This window comes from Corvus hawaiiensis, chromosome 1 (assembly GCF_020740725.1).
Source record: "Corvus hawaiiensis isolate bCorHaw1 chromosome 1, bCorHaw1.pri.cur, whole genome shotgun sequence".
NCBI classification, from domain to species: domain Eukaryota; kingdom Metazoa; phylum Chordata; class Aves; order Passeriformes; family Corvidae; genus Corvus; species Corvus hawaiiensis.
In genome coordinates this window covers 98,390,591-98,413,172 of record NC_063213.1, presented here as the reverse complement: position 1 = coordinate 98,413,172, position 22,582 = coordinate 98,390,591, and the positions used below count along the sequence as shown (strand labels likewise).

The window sequence follows — 22,582 nt, the reverse complement described above, 5'->3', positions numbered from 1 at the left end:
TACCACAAGATGCTTCTTCCCCTGAAAGATAAGTTCTTGTAGCAGCATCTAGAAAAAAAGCAATCTCTTAAAAGGAGCCGTTTTGAAGAATCCAATGCAAAATTGAGGTTGTAAAGGGAAAATTTGATGGTTGTTGAGATTGGCTGATTGGTCCATCTTACTCTTCACACGGACATTTAAGACTTGGGCAATTGGAAGGCACACTTGGATGCGAGTATCAATATGACTCATAAACAAAGTACCATTCTTCCTGCTGGCCCAGGTACCAGAAGGTGGGAATGAGAGGGTGGATTTGTAAGGTCACAGGAAATACAGAATTTCTTACAACTGTTAGGACCTGTGGGTGCTTAACCCTAGGAAAAACAAGGCTGTATTTTCATCTGGTCGCTGTATGATTTTATAGACTTAAGAGCGTCAGCACTCCAGTTTCTCTTCCTAGAGCAAACAGTTGATTTCTGCTTTGTATCAGTCCTGTTGGATTTATTTATTGTATTCCCTGTGCCAGATTCACCATCAGGTGTAGCAGCAAAGTCTGCTTGTTTGGGAAGGCAATGGCTGGAGCCAAAGGGAAGAACCCCAGATTGGTGCATTACCCCTCAGGGTATCAATTTCACATTTTCAGTTACATTCCCAAAGCCAAATTCAGCCCTGAGTTTACTGTTCAGCTGCCATTTATATCTGAATTTGGTTGCAAACCTTCTGCATTTCACACGTCCGTGGTGGAAACCAATTAACAGGGATTAAGACTCTGAGCAAATGACAATTTTCATTAAGTGGACAAGTTTCCCATAGATTCCAGGTTTAATTGAGGAATATATAGAATGGTAGAAAATGACAGGTAGTATATGACAAATGTCAGTCCAGCCTTCTGTTCTTCATCACTCAGCAGAATCCTTGGGTTTCCAACACTGCAGGAAGATCAGTGTCACGGTGACTGATAAGCATAGCAGAATGTTGTTTAGGAGTACTACAAAGTTTTGAAAGGGTTTGAATTAGCTGGATGAGAAACTGTAACTTAGTCTTTTGCTTTTCCTTGAATAGATTTTTTTTTTCTTTATTTTAACAAGTATTTACTGAGGATTTGTGAGTCTTTACTCAGTGAAACGAGCTGCATTAGTTTCTGAAGGAGGCACTAGGCTGGAGTATTGCAGACCATGTTTAAGAGCTTGAGCATTCTTTAAAGAAAATATTTCCAAGAGTATATGCATAGCCTCTTTGCCAGTTGTTACCGACTGTATTTGTTTCTGAACAAGCATTGTTCCCATTCAGGCTTTTCATTCTGGCTGATCTTTTGCTGAAGCCATTACCAGTGTGGTCATGGGTTTTCTGCCAAGTAGGGAGCGTGTCAGGTCATCAGTTCAGGGTGTTTTTCCTCAAGTTGCCATGTTACAGCAGCAGACACAAAGATCTTTCTGTAAACACAAAGATCCTAATTTTGAAAGTATTTATGGAGGCCCGGTGCCATTATAATTCCATTTTATGTACTCATCAGGAAGCCAGGAGAATATTAGAACAGAGCTAAAGCATTTTGTCCAGACAGGGAGTACTGGGTATAGAGGTAGACTTTGATAAAACATCTCAGAAAATTTATTTATCCTTCCCCAGTCCTTCTTAGTTTGAATCCACTGGTACCATAGCAAGGTGATGATGGAACACTTGGAATTTCCAGGTGTAAAAAAAGTAAGTGATGCACAGACACAAAGTGCTGACCTGACATGTGGTGGGAAGACACTTTCACATTCCCATCTTCACTTGCTGGCTGAGGTCTGATGGTTTTGCTTTCTCTTCTAAACACAAACATCCTCAAACAGTTCAGGGGGGAAAAAAAGCAAAAGTACAAATGTTTCAGTTTTTTAAATAGGTTACCAGTCTTAGCAGGAGCACATGGAAAGCCAACTTGAAAAGCCTGGCATGGAATAAAAGGGCACCAAGAGAATTGTGCGGCTCTGATACAAGAGGACCCAAACTTCAGGTTGGCGTATGTTTTGCAAATCAGCCAAAGAGAAGGCTTTAATTTCATCTTAAATTAGTTGAAATGTCAGATACAGAAGTGGGTGATGCTTGGAGCAAACTGGTCTGGTGGAAGGTGTCACTGCCCATGGCAGGGGGGTGGAATGGGATGGGCTGTAACCCATTCTAACCCAAACCAGTCTGGAATTCTGGGATTCTATAAAGTGCCAATGGCCAAATAGCAGAGGAGGTGATAAGGTAAAAATTAAGGATGCTGACAGCTGCATACATGACAGGACAGGAGAAACCAACTGTTTGAATACTGGGGTTGTGGGAGTTGGCAAAATTTTTTAAATGGTCAGGCCATACCCTGGTCTCATGTTGGATGATCCCAATGAAGTAGGAACCACTGATGATATTTTTGTTTGATGTTGTATCAAGCTGGGATTTGTTTTTGCTGAAGGATTCACTCTGCTCCACAGTTCTGAAGAGGGAATTAGAAAAGGAAGATGGAAGCTGTAAAATGAGAAATAGGGCAGGCTTTTTTCAGCAGCTGAATGATTATGGTGTTGAATGTATTTTTTTCTTTAAAGGATAAATGTCACCTTTTTTGTCTTGCACTAATATCTAAGTATATATATATATTCTAATGCAACAGTTAAGATTTTTATGGCATCTGTGATTATCTTCAGAGGGCTATTTTCAAAATATCTACCATTTTCCTTGGTCCTGATGGTGATTCAGGCACCTCATTTATGGGCTTGATAGTAGTATAACTATTTTTAAATTATTTTGTTTATAAATTGCTTTCCCTTTCCCAATTTCATCATCCTGAGTTTATGAAATTTAATATTGACCTCTAATGTCCTGCGTTGTGTCATTTCAAAGGCAGCATTTAACAGTGGCTCGAATTCTTGAGCTCTTTCTCCCTCAACACAAGCAGATATTTTTCTTGGTTTAGCTCTCTGAATTTTAAGGAAACAAGCACATGGAGCTGTTATTTATAAGAGCTTGTCAAAAATCTATTGCTTCTTTTGGTGATAAAACCATTTCAAGTGACAAATCTGTTGATGGCTAGGGCGATGCTGCAGATTATCTTTCACACAGAGGAATCAGAGGTTGCAGCCGAGTCCACCAGTGGGTTGGGATGATGATTCCTGCACATCTTCCTTCAGGGGAAACAAATCCCACCTGGTGCTGCTGGTTTTGTTCCACCATCACCATCCCAGTCGCAGTCACACAAACCGGAACCGGATCCTGCTGTTTTGCAGGGATGGAAGTGACCATCCAGCATGCAAGGAAGTGGAAATCAGGGTTTTCTTATCAACATCGAATTAAAAACGCCTGTGAAGTTTCCATGGAACCAGCAGGCTTTCATGGGAAACCAGCAGCAGAACTGCAGCAGGCAGGGCATGCTCACGGCACGGCTCCTGCTGGAGTGGCCTTCCCAGTCCTCTGCTCCTCCATCCAGCTGTTCACTGGGAGAAACCTGCTTAACTGTGGTCTGCCAGTTAGTGATGATGGAAAATACGTCAGGCATTCTGTGTGCTATGTATAATGTGATCACGGACACCGCCTAGAAAGGCTGGAGACAATCTGGTACAAGAGACCAGGACGTGCTGCTCCCGGCTGTCGTTGAAAGTTCCTGAATTTATCTTATTGTGAGCAGATACTGTGTACTTTATTAAAAAAGAAAAGAAGTAGCGATCTGTGCTCCTTAACGTGACATTTTGTGAGGGTGTTGAATGGATCTGGTTGCTCAGAGTTTAATCCTGCCTTTCCTAGGCCTTGGAGATGGCTACCACCTTTACAAGTAATTTTCTGCAAGCTTATTAGTTGATTGTGAAGGTCAGATATGGCAAATTGTCACATTATCTTGGGTGTAGTCATTATTGTCCTGAAACTCCTTTGAAGTCCAGAGACCCAGGATGATCTGCCCAGTGTAACTGAGCAGATTTGTGAGCTTGGATCTAAGTTACTTTCTCTTTTTCAGGGTCTGAGTAAAAAAGTTGGGGTATCTTCCTCTATCCTGCAAGGCCTTTGGATCTCCTACAGTACTGAAGGTCTTTCAATGGCTTTGGCATCTCTGAGAAATCTCTACACCCCAAACATAAAGGTACTGGAGGAGGGGGACGAGAACTGGGGGCTTCAGACCTCACACAAGAAGCTCCAGCAATGGGCAGTGACCATGCAGAGTATTCACTGGAGCCATGTCCAGTGTCCTGGGCAGCCTGAGCAGTTTGCTGGGTGTTTATCCTGAGCTGAGGAGAGGCCTTCAGTCCACTTGAGATTTTTTTACCATTTGGGGTGGTCCCTCAACTCTGTTACTTTGACCAGGGATCTCCTTTTCCTTGCAATGAGCAAATAGTGAGTTTGTGCCTGTGCAAAATGGGATTTTTCCTTCCCGAAGATGTGGAATGCGACAACTGATGTTGGAACTTGACAGCTCATGTAAAGGGCTCTGGCTTAGATAGGCATGAACTCTGAGGTAACAGCAAATCCAACAGCATGTGCTCATGTGCTGGTTCAGGCACTTCTTTTACAGTGGTAATATGAATGTATTGACTTAAGTGAGCCCATCTCTACAGCAGAAAGGATTTCAGACAAGAGATACAGGTTTGGAATTGTTTTCTGACATGGAAGGATGTTTGTCCCAGGTCCTTCCCACCCAGGCAAGATGGGCTCAGTGTCTGTCCCCATGTCCCTTCCTTGTCACTCTCCAGCATCAGGTAGAGCCTTTTCCACTGGTGCCGAGTGCAGAGGGAGCCACGCAGTGGGGCAGCCAAACCAGCCCTAGAGAGGGATCCCATGGGAAGGATGCTGAGTACAGCTCTCTACAGCTGTGTTTTGATTCCCCATGCCTGCCATGTCCCCAGCTGCTGCAGTGGGGCTGGAGTGTCTTTGCTCCGAAACAAAGGGTGGCTGCACCCTTCAGACCACTTCCTAGCCACTTGGGGAATGATTAAACTGCTCCATCTACTTAAAATGGGACCATCTATTGGGCAAATGTTTTTACTCAGCATTTTATGTCCTTTGCTGTTTGTTTGGAGATGTGCCCAGGGCCCTGGTTTATGTTTCAGTGTTGCCCTTACGATAAACTCCTGTCTCTCCATAAAGCTCAGCCAACAGCTCTCCTTCCCTGCGCAGGTCAGTCGCTTGCTGATTTTAGGAGGTGCAAACGTGAATTACCGGACGGAAGTTCTGAACAATGCCCCCATCCTGTGTGTCCAATCTCACCTGGGGTACGTGGAGATGGTGGCTTTGCTGTTGGAGTTTGGGGCCAACGTTGATGCTGCTTCAGAGAGTGGCCTGACCCCGCTGGGCTACGCGGCCGCCGCTGGGTTCCTGAGCATTGTGGTGCTGCTGTGCAAGAAACGGGCCAAGGTGAAGTAGCCACATTGCTCAAAAGCTGATCTAAACTGTTCCACATCTGTTCAAGGCTGGGTAGGAGCTGCAGGCAGGACATGGAACACTGGCTAGGGAGCATCCTCCAGCAGATGAAGCCAGGAGGCTGCTTTTGGTGTTGTTTTTTCTGCTAAAACACAGTGGGTTTAAAAGTCCTACACTGACACCAACTCCTGAGAGGCAGTAATTGGTGTCTGGAATTCAGGTCTGAGGTATGAGCTGCCTAGTGACGCTGCACTGGTGACCTGCACAAGATTTCTGGAGAACTCCTTGAACCTCACAAGGTTAAAATGGCAACACTGCTTTTCCAGCACAAAACATTCTTTAAATATCTCCCCGAGACACATTTTCCAAAAATTTCCATCAACTTGTCCTAGAAAAATCCCCTTTGTTTAGCTTTGTGATGAGTGTTCGGAGTTTTAATTGTATATAATAAGACAAGTTGAAATACTTCGTTGAAGAAGAAAATTGTGCTGATTTTTGAAGTGGAGCCTCCTGGAAACAATTTGTGGTTTCTCTGTATGTTTAATTTCAGTTCAAAAGGCAAAATATGGGTTTGTGTAGTTTTGGTACGGATGTCAGGATGACTGAGGGACTGTTTAGATCTTGCTGGGTTGTGTTGTCTGTAATAATGTGAGAACAGTATGAAGGAAAAAAGGAATTTTGCTTTTGTTGGATATTTTGAGAGAGTTTAGTGACAGAAGTCCTGCCACTCATAGTTTTCCTTGAATATCCCTAACAGTACTGAGGAAATACCCCCAAAACACAGCTCGGTGTAGTTTGAAGACTGAGATATTGGCAGAAAACTGCAATATTGATTACTGCAGTAGTTGAGAAAGGAGAAATATTGACATATTATTAATGTGAATGTGTTACAGTATATGAAATATTTCTCATATGTGTTATACTACTGTAATTTAGTGGTCAGGCCCTGGCATGGGTCACCTAGAGAAGCTGGGGTTGCCCCATCCCTGGAAGTGTCCAAGGCCAGGTTGGATGGAACCTGGAGCAACCTGGGACAGTGGGAGGTGTCCCTGCCCATGGCAGTGGAGTGGAATGAGCTGGTGTTTAAGATTCCTTCCAACCCAGACCATTCTGTGATTCTATGAATTAATATTAGTAAAATACGTTATATGATAATTATTTATTATTTTTATGGCAAATAGTACATTGCAGAGCACAGAAGGGGTTAACCAGCAGGACAATGATAATTGACCTGCCTTTCTTGTGTTCTTCAAGTTCCTGCTACTGGGATAGCATCTAGAAATCCTACCTGATGTATTCAGGCATCAAGTGGAAACCGTGCCCCAAAATACAACCAAATAAGTTCCTCCAGAGCTGTCAAGCACTGTCTCTATTTTCTATTGACTGTGCCTGCACTGAGTTCACGTTACGGTGTCTGACTGCAGGCTGAGGCACTTCTGGGACACTCAAAAGAGCTGATACCTGGACAACAAGCTGGTTTTCCTTTTGTAGATTTGGCTAAAGGAGATGATACCAGTGTGATTTCAACGCACAGGAACATTTGAATGCTGGACTTCAGGACACAAAGGAAAAAATATTTTTGTAGTCTTTTAGTCTGAAGAAAACTGAAGAAACCTAAAAAAAGTAATGATAGCTTCCCCAAAGCAAACATTTGTGGCCAAGATGATGCCGGAGCCTGGGACATTGCTTTGGAAATGTTTGTTTTCTGGTCATGGAAGTGATCGTTTACTAGAAAAATGCGCATTTTGCACATGTGGCATTATTTTGAAATTGGGATTGGAAACTCTGAAGAGGCAAAGATTTTTTGCGCATGATTTGGTTTAACTGTATTTTGTCATCTCTTTTCGAGGTGGATCATTTGGACAAAAATGGACAGTGCGCCCTGGTCCACGCCGCTCTCAGGGGACACTTGGAGGTGGTGAAGTTCTTGATCCAGTGTGACTGGAGCATGGCTGGGCAGCAGCAGGGAGTGTTCAAGAAGAGCCACGCAATCCAGCAGGCCCTGATCGCCGCTGCCAGCATGGGCTACACCGAGGTAGGGCCTACCCTGCTTCTGTGGGGAGAGTAACCAAGAGTCGAGCCTTTCCTGCCCACTCACAAAGAGCATCTGGAGGTGGAGTCCAGAGTACTTCTGTCCTGCTCTTCCTCCCCATCCCATCCCAGTGTTCACCGATCCCTTGGCAAACCCTGTGGTCTGGGCAGGTGTCCAGGAGAGGAAACATAACAAGCCTTTAAGTTGTCAGAATAAACTTATGGAATAAACTTTTAAGCAGGGGTAATAAGGTGGATGAACAGCACATTGCCTACACCACTCCTCCAGCGTGGATGGGGAGTGTGAGAACATGTAACTTTGGACTGTGTGTCGGGGAGAGCTTCCTCCTGCCATCCTGACAAAGATTTCTGATGGGGAAAATTATGTATAGAATAATTTAGGTTGGAAAAGACCTATAAGGTCATTGAGTCCAACCCAGTGCCAAGCCCACCACTGCCACTAGTCCCCTCCGCAGAGCCCCAGCGACCAATGGCAGCCCCTGTTCCTTCTCCTTTCCTTGAGAATGGGTTTCTTTCCTACCAAATACCTCCTCTCAGCCTCACCTCCTCCAGGAGATGCATCCGCTGCACACACCAGGTCATCTCCAACAGAGCAGACACAGTCCCACAGGGAACTGACCCTGCCAAGTCTCATCACGTGCCGTCATATCAAGACATTTGGTTGGGGTTTTTTGCTTGTACAGGGCAGCAGGTTCAGTGATTAATCTCAGGAAGAATATATCCTTGATCTCAGGGTGCCAGGCAGAGACTGTTCCCTTCCCTCTGTGTATTCCGAGCAGCTCGTGTGACGGTGTCAGCAGTTCCTGTGTAACACATTCAAGTTCATGATCTGACACATCGTTTTGTTTTAGATCGTCTCCTACCTGCTCGATCTTCCAGAAAAAGATGAAGAAGAGGTGGAGAGAGCACAGATCAACAGCTTTGACAGCCTTTGGGGAGAGACAGGTGATTTCTGTAGAAGTTGCAGCTTCTTTGTGCATGTTTGTGTTTGTATTCACAGCCTCTCAGTCCCCTGGTGCATCCCTGATCCCTGGCATTGTTCTGATGAGGGATCAGTTCCTCTGTTTTGATTCCAGGTGATTTACAGGTGTCAGCATGAGGCTTGCACTCAGCTTAAGTAAATCAGAGAAGTTTAGGTTTTGAAAATCCTGAGCTACTGCAGCTCCTGGCTCTTCTCAGGAGCATGAGACATGGGGCATTCTGACCAGTCACTGATTTCTCTGAAACATGAGATGGACGTGCAATTCTGTGGTTTCTCTCTTGATATTGGGCATATTTATCCAAAGCATCTCCTTGTTTCTCTCTCCACCTCCCCATTACATGCAGCACTGTGATTGTTAAAGTATCCATTGATTTTCTGAAAACTCCTCATTATTTAAGCAGAGGTAGTTAAAAAAATATTCTTTTGTGCAGTATTGCATTTCTGCATTGATAGGTACAACACAGAATCCATTCTTTCCTAACTTCTCACAGGAAAAAAAAGGACAGCTTTAAATCCACCCCTTTAAATCCACTAAAATCTCTCTTTTTTGAGACATTCCAACTTGGAGTTGTTAGCTTTTAACTGCAACAACCTCATAAATATTATCTTTTGCCATTTGTACTCAACTCACTTATCCATTTGCATCACTGGTGATGTTCCTGTCAGGTTAATACACCCAGGTAATGTTCCTGTCTGGGGAATGGAGCATGGATTGTGATTCTGTCAGCTTTGCTTAGAAATGACACGATCCAAGGGGACAAGGGCTGGCTGGGGTGTGGCTCAGCCTTTGCTCAGGTTGTTTCTGATTTGGAGGAGGCTGGGGGGGAGCAGGGTTGTATTTTGTGCTCATTTGTACCTGTATCTTTGAAAGTGTGGCCTTATTAGAGCCATGTGATGAATGGAGTCTATCAGAGGGCATTGTCCTGAGCTCTAAAGGACAAAGCTTGAGGGATGAGGTATCCTGGGAAGGAGCCTGGCTGTGCTGCTCTGGGCCACTCGCAGGGCACTGGGGAAAGAGCCAGTTCTGCACCCATGGGAATGTAACCAGCAGCAAGGGCATCGGGCCATTATTAGACAAAATAGAGGCAACAATAAATAAGCAATTTCAAAGTGTCCCTGGGGTGTCATGGGAGAAAAAAGAAATTGGCTGTGAAATTAGCCCAGTGAAATGACTGAGCATTGGTGATGGGACAGCAGCTTTGTACCAGTGACTCACAGTGTGAGTCACTGTGGCCAGTCCTCAAATGGATTTTCCAAAAGGGTCTCTGGTGTTTGGGTCACAAGGACTGTCTTGTAAATAAAACAGTGATCAATCCCTTCAGAGTGTGATCAAAAGCCACTGAGATGTCTCCCTGCCAAGTAACCTCATGGACAGCATCAGGCACTACAGATATCCCTTCCCTTCCCGTCCCGTCCTGTCATGTCCTGGGTAGCTCTGACATTCCCAACCTGCCTGTTTCCATCTCTGTTGTCCCACACCTCTGCCTCCAAAAATCCCAAAAGATGGACTAACTGGGTGTCTGAGAGTTTCTCTGTCAGAGAGGGGTTTCTGAGTAACTGGGACAGCTGGGAATTGTGTGACAAATCACACACAATTAGGGAGCCATGTCAAAGGAATATCCACTTACACCATTAAAATTGGTAGTAGGTAAGATGGGAAAATGAGCAAAAATGAGCCAGCCACCACACTGAGCAGCCTTTTGTCTACATGAAACAAGTGTGTAACTTCATATGGAACTCAAGACTCTCTTTCACATAATTGTATTATTTTCCCAAAAGTAAATAGAGAGTTTAAATAAATTTGGAGAGAAATGCAGGTTTCCACCTAAAAATAGCAATCTGCTCTAAAAATCTGAATCCTGGCTTGTATGGGTTTTGATACTTGTTACTCATGTCTCATCTTCCACAGAGCAGAGTCGAGTGCCTGGCTCGATGATATCAGCCTGATGTCATCCAAATGGCAGTGCCAAGTGACATCATAAGTTTAGGAACTGCTGACAGCACACTATAGCCAACTCCAGATGGAGTATTTCCCCCTGGGACAAAACTAATATCAAAACCCAGCAGAAAAGTCTCTGAGTCACTTATGCTATCTCCATCAGAGCTGGAGGTGCAAAAAACATCTCCGGCAAGCTGTTTGTCTTGCTGCCAGGCTGTGAAACAGATACATGTGCTGGATAGGAGCAATTTAATGATTCCTTCTCCAGATAAAGTTGTTTTTTCCACAAGAAAACACAGCAGCAGAAGCAGAATATGCTGTTGCAGATCCCTGGTGTAGGAGGCCATGGCTTGACGTTGCTTGCTGACGGAGATGGGCACATCCACACCTGAACCCAGTCTCAGGCTCTGTTAGAGCTGTTTTGAGAAACACAGCAGCTGTTGTGTGGTGTTTATGCCAAGACTTGGTTACTGCACGGTGAGTTGTTCTTCTGGCACTACATCCTCATGGAAAAGCTGCAAAATGAACATTCCTGTTTACCAGCCCAGGATCCTGGTTGCTGCTCCTTGGCTGGGCTCAGTGGACTCACCTTGGTTGTGCTGGGCCATGAGAGCTCTCCAGCAGACAGTAAAACTTCAAACCAGCCCATTTCCATCCTCCATAGTTCCTCCTGGAGGAGCAAGGTCTGGCTGCTCAGTAGCACAGGAGCTTTTGAGCTTCCCTTGAGCTGGAGCTGCAAAGGACAGGCTGGAGCCACATACCCACACCAGTTGATTGGACCCTGAGGAACAGAGCAGCAGAAGGATGTGTCAGTGCAGGCAGAAGGGACTGCAAGGGGGAGTGGAGATAATCATGGATCGTTTCAGTAAAGTTTTCTCCAAAGAACATTTCCTAACAAACACCAAACTCTAGAGTGATTTACAATATTTTCATTGTTGCAAACATAAGTAATTTTGATGTAAAATACCTCAAATTAACCTGCAACATTTCAAGTGCAGGCAGGTTTAGAAATAGAACCCAGCAGCCCTGCATGCCCATCCCTCTGCCTCCTTCTATATTTGTAGCTTACGTTTAAAACCCACATGGATCTGATTATAGATTTTGCAGAATGTTCTGCTTGTGGCAGCAAAATGATTTTTCTTTTAACTCTTGGTGTCTCTCAACCCCAAGAGAAGAAAATTCAGCCACAATGTGGAAGAGAATTGAGAATTAATTAAATCCCCCAACATTAACAGTGGTGCAATTGGAAAGCCATCAACACCTTGTAATCAGCCAACCCACAGAAATGTACTTCAAAGAAAAAACAAGCGACATCAGTCAGAAATAGACTCCCACCTTCTGCTCCAACTCCTACCAGAAGCAGCAGAGCGTGGAGCCAGTGGAGCTGTGCTGAAGTGCACAGAAAGTTAGGGAGAGGGAGGAACCAGAAAGTCTAAAATTAATACTGAAACAAGTCACCAGCAGGTCCTGAACTTGGAGCTATTTTCAGATTGAATGTGTGTTCTCTAACTCAACCACACTTCTGAGTTATCAGAGCACATTTTGTCGGGGAAAGAGCTCTCAGGTGTTGCTTCTACCCACCTGTAGTATCATGAGCACACGAAAATGAAAGATATTTTTGGGTTTGCACCAAGACCCTGGCTGGTAGGATCAGCCCTGGCCGGAAACAAAGCCCAGAAATAGTGTTCTTCTTGGAAAACAGGTGAACAAATCCATCCTATTTTGCTTTCCAATTGTTTCCCTGGTTTCAAAGATCTACAGGGTGAAGTGGGATATGGAAAATAAAAGTCCTCCATCTGGATTACACTGCTCTGTACTTCTTTGGGCAAAGGAAAGCCGCAAACGTGACTGACATCAGTGGCTGGCGGGATCTGTCAGTGCCTCCTGTTTGATCCCTCACTTGCTCCCTTGTAGTCATGGTGAGATGAGGCAAGGACAAGTTGCTGAAGGTCTTGTCAAGTACCTGAAGACCTGTGTTTTGTCTGGATATTGTGCCCCTACTCAGACACATTCGGCCTCACAGCCTATGGCTTTGGCAGTAGGGAAAACAGTAATGGATTCATGATCACATCTCTTTACAGCCAAACCTGAACCTCAGTCACACTTTTAACCTCAGTCACATTTGAACCTCAGACACCCTTTGAACCTCAGTCACACATGCCTGTAGATTATTTTATACTTCTCGTGGTTCTCATCCTGTTTCACTGACTTGCAGAAAACAATAAAATCTGATTGTCCTAAACAGCCTTTTTCCGTGACATTATGCAAACTTTTCATGGAAGAGTTGACCTTTGAGGTAACTAAAATGACAGGAGTTGAAACTGTACCAATCCAGCCCATTTTCTTTGTTCATTTTGCCTGCCGTGAGATAGGTTTGGCATTTCAGGCCCCATCACTTTGGTATCCAGCAGAAAGACCCAGCTCTGGGTAGGAGAACACTCCCCTGAGCATGTGGCTCTTCCCTTGACTGCTCTCCTCTGTCGTGCAGCTCTGACGGCGGCCGCAGGGCGCGGGAAGCTGGAGGTGTGCAGGCTGCTCCTGGAGCAGGGCGCCGCGGTGGCACAGCCCAACCGCCGGGGCGTTGTCCCGCTCTTCAGCGCCGTCAGACAGGGCCACTGGCAGGTGAGTGGGGTCCTGGGCCCTGGGATGGCCAGAGATGTTGGGTCAGGCCATCCCTTCTGTCCTGCTGGAATACGCATGGAGAAGACAAGCCCCAGCTCTTTTGGGGAATGATCAGAGCGAAAAGAAGGGATACTGATGCTTCAATTGCCCCAAGTTCTGGCTGGCTACAGACAGCTTTGCTTAAGTCCTGTGTTATCATAGAAGCATGGAATGGTTTGGGTTGGAGATCTTAAAAGACCACCTAATTCCATCCCCCTGCCGTGGGCAGGGACACCTTCCACTATCCCAGATTGCTCCAAGCCCCATCTAGCCTGGCCTTGGACACTTCCAGGGATGGGGCAGCCACAGCTGCTCTGGTTATCTCACCATTTGAGAAGCAAATGGGATGCGTATGACTTAGAAGAACATTTTTCCTGTCCTTATACCTCTCTTCCTTCTCATAATCCCTAATCATCCATCAGCAATCCCAGAGGGCACCATGCCTGGAGGGGTGAGAGTTTTCAGAATGTGGGATCTGCTCTGCTCTTCCTTGGTTCTGGCATCTTCTTAGCTGGGTTGCCATGTGTAACCTATGTCCTGGCTTGGTGTGTTGCAGATCGTGGATCTCCTGCTCACGCACGGTGCTGATGTGAACATGGCAGACAAGCAGGGCCGGACACCCCTGATGATGGCTGCATCTGAGGGACACCTGGGCACTGTGGAGTTTCTGCTTGCACAAGGTTAGAGCACGTGTTGGGAGGTGTTGGGGACCAGCCATGGCACATCCCACCACACCAGCTCCAGCTCAGCTGCAGTTCGTGATGTCAGGATGTGGATTGTAATCCCACAGCTGGGAGAGCACCATGTCCAGCTCATTGGACAACGAGGCTGGAATAGTCATAGCCTTAATCTTGACTGGCGGTTGTGTTACCTGCTTGGTGCTCTCTGCCTCAAAACCACCCATCTGAGTTAGCAAATAAAATAACCACAGATGCTTTGAGCAGTGGTTTAAGAATGTGCCCTTGAACCATGCTGAGAACTTTCCCTGTAGACAAAAATGAACACAAGATGCAATTGAACCGTCGGCATCGCTGCGGAAGGGCAGCCAGGCAAGAGCTGGGGACACGTGGTAACACTTCCATTTTTAGCTCTCATATTGTTACCCACATTTTTGACACCAGCACCAACAGGAGGGTAAGGCCCCAGCACAGACAAGGATTTGGTGAATTTGCTGAAAATAAATCAGCCTGCTCTGTACCCACAGCTTCCTCTGTGCTCAGTCCTTTCAGTGATGACTCTCTTTCACTGAGGGTTACTCAGCCAACAGGAACATGGGTCAGTTTTGCTCATTCTTGCTGTACCTGCTTGAGGTGAGTTGGAACAATTTGCTGCCTGTGAAAACACAATCAGTTCTGATTACTGCTGTTCCTTAGAGGCTTCTTTGTCTTTTATTTTGGACAAATAGCCAATGTTGGTTTGGTTGGGTATTTTTTTTTTTCCTAGAAATAGCATTGTTGTGTTGTTATTTGATACTTTTATTCCAGGTAAGATCCCTCTTTGGGAAAGGATATTTCCTTCATCTCGTAACTGCCTATGTCTGACCTCTTAGCCAAAGAGTGAGACACTTGAATATTTTATGTAATAGTTGTTAAGAACATTTTTTCTCTGTAAAATCTACAAGAACAAGTTTCTCATTCCCATCTGTCTGTTCTGAGCCACAGCCAGTGGGATCCTTGCTGCTCAGTGCTGTAACCTGCACAGGGATGTGACAAAGATCAGTTTGAGCTTTTTAGGAATTAATTCAATTAATTCTTTTCTGGTCTTCTGTTGTTTTGAAATCTCAAATTAACACTCTCCATCTTCGAGATTAAATGTGGCCCCTTTTTCAGCTTGACTAATAAATCTGTGTTTAAAGGCTTAAAATAAGGTGGGTTTTTTGTCCCCAACCTTGAGAACTGTGCATGCTGCTTGAGACTAACTCATTCAGAGGAGGTTGAAAATACAAGATAATCTGGGCTGTGGGATCATCAGCAAATGCACATAATGTTTCTTTGGCTCTTTGGACACTCTTTGAGAGCCCAAAAAGTCAAAAATAAGAAAATTTTTACTTTAAGAGGTCCATTCTTCTAAATATCATAATAAATTGCACTGCATACACTGTAACACGTGGTCCTGAAAAGTTAACTCAAGCCTGGGCAGAGTGCAATGATACACAGTGCATTTAATCAAAATGGCTTTGACAATCCTGCTCAAGGTTTCATTAAAATCAAAGTGTGTGAATCATAAGCCATAAGCATTAGTTAGTGTGTTGCAAAGCAAATCTCATTTGACTGTACTTGATTAATGCAGTCAGCATTTGTAAACACATTTTATTAGCAAAGTTGCGGTCATCAATCAATTTGAAACCCAAAATTTCAGAGTTACCTGTGGCTTAACACCCAGAAATAATGGGGGTGTGAACAGGGAATTAGTAAACTTCCCTGGTGGCAGCTCTGCTAAAGCTGATATTTATACAGATCTGTGTGACACAAAGCAAAATAATTCCTCGTGCTCGTTCCATTTGGAGGGAGCTTGATTCTGAATCTCATTTTCCTGCAAAAATCAATGCCTTGGTGTTTTTCTTGAGCATCATCCCTTGGGGGTTACCCTGCCTGGGCACTGCAGCTTTGGGTGCATCCTCTGTTCAGAATCCATCCAACATCCTGGCCACTCCCTGCAGCTTTTTGGTGCTCCACGTGTCAATCTTTTCTTTTTGACTTAAGTGGGCTCATTGTGCCTGATGGATCATTAAATCACCAGGCTAGATGGAAGCAAGAAATATTTTATGATTAGACTTGCGAGGCCCTGGCACAGGTTGCCCAGAGAAGCTCTGACTGGCTCTGGATCCCTGGAAATGTTCCAGGCCAGGTTGGATGGGGCTTGGAGCAACCTCATGTAGTGGAAGGTGTCCCTGCCCATGGCAGGGGAGTGGAACTGGGTGGTGTTTAAAGTCCATTTCAACCCAAGTCATTCCATAAGAAACACTTGCAGTTAGTTTTTTTAGGGAAGGAGCAGCTCTCCCAGCCCTTCCCAGAAGCAAACTGGGTTTACCCAGATGGAATCCTTCCCGCTGCAGGATGGATCAATCCCATGAGATCACCTTAAGCCACTTGCCCTTAAAACCATCCGTTTGTTTCCTGTCTGACTGCCTCAATGCTGAATAAGTCAGAGATCCCTGAAGGATGAAGGATGCCTTTGGAGTCAAGCAGAGGCTGTACTGGGAGCCAGAGCTGCCTCTGGAGCTCAGTGTTCCCATGAAGGTTATGCCCAGCCTGCCTTCAAGCAGCCTCTTGGCATTACTGTTGTCTGCTTGCTTAGACCTTCAGCTGGCTCTGCTGCAGGGGTACCCTGGAGTCTGTCCGTGTCACCCTGTGGTGTGGAGTGTCTCTTCCACTGGAATGGAAATGAGTGGGAAGGTTGAGTGATGACATGGCTTTCCAGGCTTCCCTCTTACTGCAGGAACTTTCTCACCTGCTCCAGAAGAGTCAGAGGGAAAGTATAAGAGAAGATGTTCATGCTTTGAATGCAAAGCTGGTTCAAGTAAGCAGGAATGAAACGAGGCTTTATCCTGAGCAAAATTTGGGCTTGGGTCAACTCAGGATCATCTGGAGGGGCTTTCCCAGAGCTTCAGAATGGCTCCTGGGTGCAGTGTGGGCAACGTGAGAGAAGGCTGGCAATGTGTTGAGGTGCTGGAGAGTGTCCAAAGAAGAAAACAGAGCTGGGGAAGGATCTGGAGCACAAGAAGTGGCTGAGGGAGCTGAGAGGGCTCAGCCTGGAGAAAAGGAGGCTCAGGGGGGACCTTCTTGCTCTCCACAACTCCCTGCCAGGAGGCTGCAGGCAGCTGGGGGATTGGGCTCTGCTCTCAGGGAACAAGGGACTAGGGGAAACAGGCTCAAGTTGCTGTAGGGGAGGTTTAGGGGAGGGATAATTTCTTCACTAAAAGGGTTGTTCAGCCCTGGCACAGGCTGCTGAGGGCAGTTGTGGAGTCCCCCTCCCTGGAGGGATTTAAAGGATTTAAAGATGTGGCACTTGGAGACGTGGTTAGTGGAGGGCTTGGCAGTGCTGGGGGAACAGTTGGATTCAATGGTCTTAAAGGTCTTTTCCAACCAGACTCAGTCTGTGATTCTGCGTGGTCATCCCTTGAGCCTGCGTCTTGCAGTCTGTGTCCCACCTTGGCATTCCTGATTGCCCCAGACGCTGTTTGCCACCTCCCCCACTGACACTCCATGCTGTGTTGAGAGCTCTGGACGGAGGTTCCTGAACACACCTGGAGCAAACATCCCCGTGCTGTGCTCCTCCACAAACAGCTTGTGCCAGCGGGGAGACCTCTTAGTCTGCTCTCAGCTGGGCAACCTGTGCCGGCCAGGGATATGTCAGCTGGGATGAACAGGAATGTTCAGGAAATTCACATCACTCCCCCACTTGCTGAACATTCTAGAGGCAGGGAGTCTCATGCCGGGAGGTTTAGAGTTTGCCTCCAGGAGAAAAGCACTGCAGCAGCAATTCATCCCAGCTGCTGGCAGGAGCATCCCACACGTAGCTGCAGCTCCTCGGAGGAGCAGAGCTGATACAGATCACCTCTGCACACTCCAGAGCCAGAGACCTGGCTGTGCCATGGCAACAGGAGTTGTCTTCACGCCATGAAGAGGAGTGTTCACTTAAAGCTGCTGTTCAGCTCTCATATCTGCATCCATATGCCGTGTGGAGCAATACTGACCCACTGGTACAGCAGCGCCATTTCCTCATCCAAGAAAACATCAGGTCCCCCTCTCCTTGGCTTGCAGTTGGCAGTAGTGTATCCCACAACGTTGTATTTATATTGGGTAGAGTTCAGGGAGAAATACTGCTGGAAATGGTGTACTTTTGGGTAAAGGGGAGGGGAGTGAAGAAGGGAAAATATGTGCTTTTTTAGGAGAACTGAGCTGAATTGACTTAATTCCCATGGTGACCTGCTGAAACAGCAAAATGGTCTTCATCTCTGACTCACACAGGCTGGAATGGGGCTGGATTAAAAAAAAAAAGCAGTTAAAAAGATGATGTCTCAGATGGGGGAAGTCAGATCCACTGTGCTGCTCAGATGTTTGCCAGGAAAGCTCGCAGAGGTAGGCGTGAAAAAGTTTGCAGCTTGCCACAGTTCCCATCAGTGTATTTGAAGTTGCCACGAGGGTGGGATCTGTGGTGGGAGAAATGTTAATAAAGGAATTAATAGTTGTGTACAGAGCTCTCTGAAAACAAGCATCCTTGCTGAGCAGAGGGTTTGTGGTAAACGGTGCTAAACAACGGAGAGCTGTGAACTGCTGCTTGTTCTTTCAGGTGCCTCTATTTCTCTGATGGACAAAGAGGGCTTGACATCCCTCAGCTGGGCCTGCCTGAAGGGCCACCTGCCCGTGGTGCGTTCCCTGGTGGAGAGCGGAGCTGCCACGGACCACGCGGACAAGAACGGCCGCACGCCACTGGACCTGGCAGCGTTCTACGGCGATGCTGAGGTGGTGAGTGGCCTGTGATACGCCCAGAGGAAATGGGCAGTTGGTGTAAAAGCCATAAAATCATACAGTTCAGCTTGATGTAGCAATAAACACGTGGAGTCCTGGCCCTCCATATGGGAAGGTGCTTCCATAGAAGCTGATCAGAGAATCCCAGAATAGTTTGAGTTGGAAGGGAACTTAAGGACCATCTCATTCCACCCCATGCCACAGGCAAGGACACCTTCCACTATCCCAGGTTGCTCCAAGCCCTGTCCAGCCTGGCCTTGAACACTTCAATGGATGGGACAGCCACAACTTTTCTGGGCACCCTGTGCCAGGGATTCTCCACCACTGCAGGGAAGGATTTCTTCCTCATACCCAGTCAAAACCTACTATTGGGCTTCTCATTGCAGGTTCAGTTCCTGGTGGACCATGGGGCCATGATCGAGCACGTTGACTACAGTGGGATGCGGCCCCTCGACAGAGCAGTGGGCTGCCGCAACACCTCGGTTGTTGTCACCCTCCTGAAGAAAGGAGCAAAGATAGGTAGGGACAGGGGAGCACTGCCATCGGCTCTGCGCTCAGGCAGGACTCAAACAGTGGGGCTGGCATCTTAAAAAATACAAGTATAACCCAGGGGCAGCCTCAGTCCCAGCCGCTGCTTCGCACTCTGAAAGCAGATGGCGAGTCAGGACTACTTGGTTCTCTTTAGTAAAATGGGGAGTTTATTTTTTTTCCTGTCTTATTACTTAGCAAAAGTTAATCAATAAACAACTGTTTCTTTGGCAAGGTCTTTCCTCTGGTAATGCTTTTTCTATCTTTACTAGTCTGAGTTGCCAAGTGTACTCTGTCCATGCCTTGCTGTGAGCTGCTGCGTTCACTTGCTCTGTGTATGCTTCCAGACCTCAGTGTACCTGCACTGCACCACACAGCTGCTCACGTTACGTTTTCCTGTGAAAGGGGATTTTGCTGGTGCATTGGCTTCCTCGCTGCCTGCCTCTCACAGCTGCTTTTTTCCTTTCTTTTTTTTTTCACCTTCATCCATTTTTTTCCCCCTCTCTCCTACAACTTTTTGTTTTCTCCTTTCTTTGAAGGTTGTCAGACGTTACCGAGTCGCCCACGAGGTATATCTCATTGCTGTCAGCATCAGCTTCGATCTGATAGCTTTGTCAGCCTTGCTTTCTCCTGTTTGATTTAGCCTGCATGCGTCCCCAACACCTCTAATCTTTTAATTTACCTCACCTTCAAATAATTTTTTTAATGACTGTTGCAGAGAATAACTTGAACTCAAAAACTAACCTCCTTCCCCCAAAACGTACTGAATCTACTTATAGAATATTGTTGACTTATTCTCACCCACACTAATGAGTTGTCCTCAAATTTTTGCCACCCCTTCCCTCCCAGTATTACTCCTTGAGATACGAGCTGGCTCTGCAGGGTGGCCCCTGTGCAGAGCCAGAGCGTCCCCAGCCCAACGATGCCTTCAGCACCAGCAGCACTTAGACACGACCTTTCCTTTGTCATTTTTTTCTGCCTGAATGGATTTTCTGCTCTAGTCTTTCACGTCTTGTGAAGCTGGAAATCACAAAGCACTTAACCACAAACCACCTATCAACAGTCAAACTGCAGATTTCCTAGTACACTTCCATAGATTTGAATTCAGAAATGTTTTTATATAACCACTCTGATTTTTCCTTTAAATACAGTTTGTTTCCCCCATCTCAGCCTGTTCCACATTCAGCACTGCCCTCTTGTGGAAATGGCTCCATCCTTTCCCAGACCATTGGGATTAGCCTTAATGACTGCAAAGGAAAACCACTGCAATGGGGATGACGTTAATTTAGGTGCCAGAGGAATTGTCAGCTCGATCCTTTGGAGCACTCTGCCCTTTGACCTTGCCAAGTTGTTCTCTCCAGCAGAAATTCCTACCCCAGGGTATTTTTTTCCACCCAGCTTCCTACCACCCTTGCATTGTATGAGTTCTTTACCCATCATGCATCCTGTACACTACAGGTCCAGCAACATGGGCAATGGCAACCTCCAAACCAGACATCATGATCATCCTGTTGAGCAAGCTGATGGAGGAAGGAGACATGTTTTATAAGGTGAGATGGGTGGGTCTGGGGACATGGAACAGATGCAACTTGCAGCATCAGTTGGTATGAGGTTTTGGCTGTGTTAGGTCAGTGGTTGGTCCTCCCCAGCCTGAATGGCTCTGTGATTCTAGTGCTGCTGCCTTAACCCATGGCAAGTAAAAGCTCCCCCTCACAGCATTCCTTGTGTTCCAAATCGTGTGGTTTTGGTTAGTGGGGTTGGAGAAGGGGGGATTGATTGCCCAAATCTGTAGTGAAGCTGAAGCAAAGCCAAGTTGCTCTGGATTTGAGCCAGCACTTCATTTCCTCTTTGAAAACAGCAGGACCCAAGTGTCTGTTGGGAGTGCTGCTGCTGCCATTGCATCAGGTGTGGCAGCTTTGTCATTACCTAGGCTCACTGTTGGGGATCAAGGCAACGGGATAGAACATCCCAGAAAAACTCCTGGAATAAACTTTTTGCAATGAAAACAGATTGTCAGGACACAGCTGGCTTTGTCATGTCCTTTAGCCCATGGGAGACATTCCACTGTTACAGTTAGGGAGTCTTTTTTTGTTGTGTGTTTGTTTTAAGCCGATCTTTAAAACCTGGAGATTTGCACACACACAGAAAATGTGCAAGTACAACAATGATTCACTGTGAGGCTCTAAGGGTGAAGCAGAAAATATGCAAAGCTGGCATTGTAATTGGAGTTATCTGCCAGAGATACATGATACAGCTGAGAAACCTGAGTCTACAAGATTTTAAAACTCTCTATTTGTAGCTGCAAAATTTATGTCTGGGTCACAAGGAGCTGTGTGTGTCCTAGATCCCATCCTGCCCTCTTTCTCTCACCCTGGCTGTCAGCTGTCCCCGTTCAGGGTGCACATCATCCCATCCCAAAATTAGTTGCCCAAAATAGGAAAGATGAGTCACCTTTGAAGGTGACTGTTGTTGCATACCAATAATTGTAAATGGAACCCAGTTAACAGACTTAGATGTAGACTTTTAAACATCTGAAGTCCAGGGAGGTGAGTCTCACCCTGTTTGTCCAAGTTCAGAGCCACGGCAGTGCCGTAACATTTATCTTTGCTATTGCAGAGGCTTCTCTGAGCCCCAGAGCTCCACCCAAAGTCCCACAGTTTGTGTTCCTTATGCTCCTGGATGTGTATTAAGCTTTGGGTGGAGGGTGTTTTCCAGGAATGGGTAACTGATCACCCAGCTCAAAAGACCATCCAGCCAGGAGCCAGATGGAGTTGTATCGAGTTAACACTATTTCTCCATGTTTCCTGCTGTAGTGTGACAGCTCTGTATGAAGTGGGAGATCTCAACTTGTGCAAGGCATCTGCCTTTCCAGCTCAGATGTTCCCTTAATCAAATGTTCTGCCTTTCCTTTCTAGGAAAGAGCTAAATAGTGAAGTTGCACTTCCGTAGCCACCTAAAACATTGGTGGGGCTGGTGAGTGAGTTCTCTGCAGGGAAGTAAACTCAACCCAAGGATGAGTTTTGACGTGTTTTGTTTCTAATAGAAAGGTAAAGTGAAAGAGGCTGCCCAGCGCTACCAGTATGCTCTGAAAAAATTCCCCAGAGAAGGGTTTGGAGAAGACCTGAAAACCTTCCGAGAGCTGAAGGTGTCACTGCTTCTCAACCTCTCCCGGTGTCGAAGGAAAATGAACGTAAGTGTCCCCTCTTTTCATGGCCTTGAGCACAGCCCGACAGCTTTGTGCCTCTGCAGAGACGTGTCCACCCCTAATCATGCTGTGGCTTCTCAGACCTCTCCTGTAACCTGGTTGTCCTTCACAGAGCACTGACATTTTGTAATTCCAAAGCAGTAATGATTTAATATGCATTTCAGTTGATTAAAAATTCATTACTATGTTTATAGCTCTTTGAATTTTTTATTTCTCCCTTTTGATGATGATGTTCACATCGTCACATGGGGGTGGAGGCATTTTCCAGATTTCTGGGGCAGCAGTGAGGAGGAGCCAGGAGAGGTGCTCCTTTGAATACTAATAAATTTCAAATGAAGGAGCATATGCTTAGGGGGTTAGCACTTCCCCAGGGCAGTGACTCATCCAGAAACACCCCCACAAGA

The 22,582-nt window shown here is 46.0% G+C and overlaps 1 protein-coding gene across 9 annotated transcripts in view; it reads left to right on the top strand.

The window, feature by feature from the left end:
• TANC2 (tetratricopeptide repeat, ankyrin repeat and coiled-coil containing 2) overlaps positions 1-22,582 on the top strand; it is a 195,941-nt gene that overhangs the window by 162,202 nt on the left and 11,157 nt on the right. For 7 of the 9 annotated variants that reach the window (XM_048320430.1, XM_048320452.1, XM_048320472.1 and 4 more), the window contains 11 exons: positions 3,944-4,066; positions 5,098-5,334; positions 7,190-7,375; positions 8,244-8,337; positions 12,802-12,935; positions 13,531-13,654; positions 18,267-18,442; positions 18,832-18,964; positions 19,513-19,542; positions 20,432-20,523; positions 22,017-22,163. In XM_048320430.1, coding sequence (XP_048176387.1) covers positions 3,944-4,066; positions 5,098-5,334; positions 7,190-7,375; positions 8,244-8,337; positions 12,802-12,935; positions 13,531-13,654; positions 18,267-18,442; positions 18,832-18,964; positions 19,513-19,542; positions 20,432-20,523; positions 22,017-22,163 — 1,476 coding nt within the window. The remainder of the gene's footprint in view (positions 1-3,943; positions 4,067-5,097; positions 5,335-7,189; positions 7,376-8,243; positions 8,338-12,801; positions 12,936-13,530; positions 13,655-18,266; positions 18,443-18,831; positions 18,965-19,512; positions 19,543-20,431; positions 20,524-22,016; positions 22,164-22,582) is intronic. The other 2 variants (XM_048320441.1, XM_048320480.1) reach the window with 1 other exon arrangement.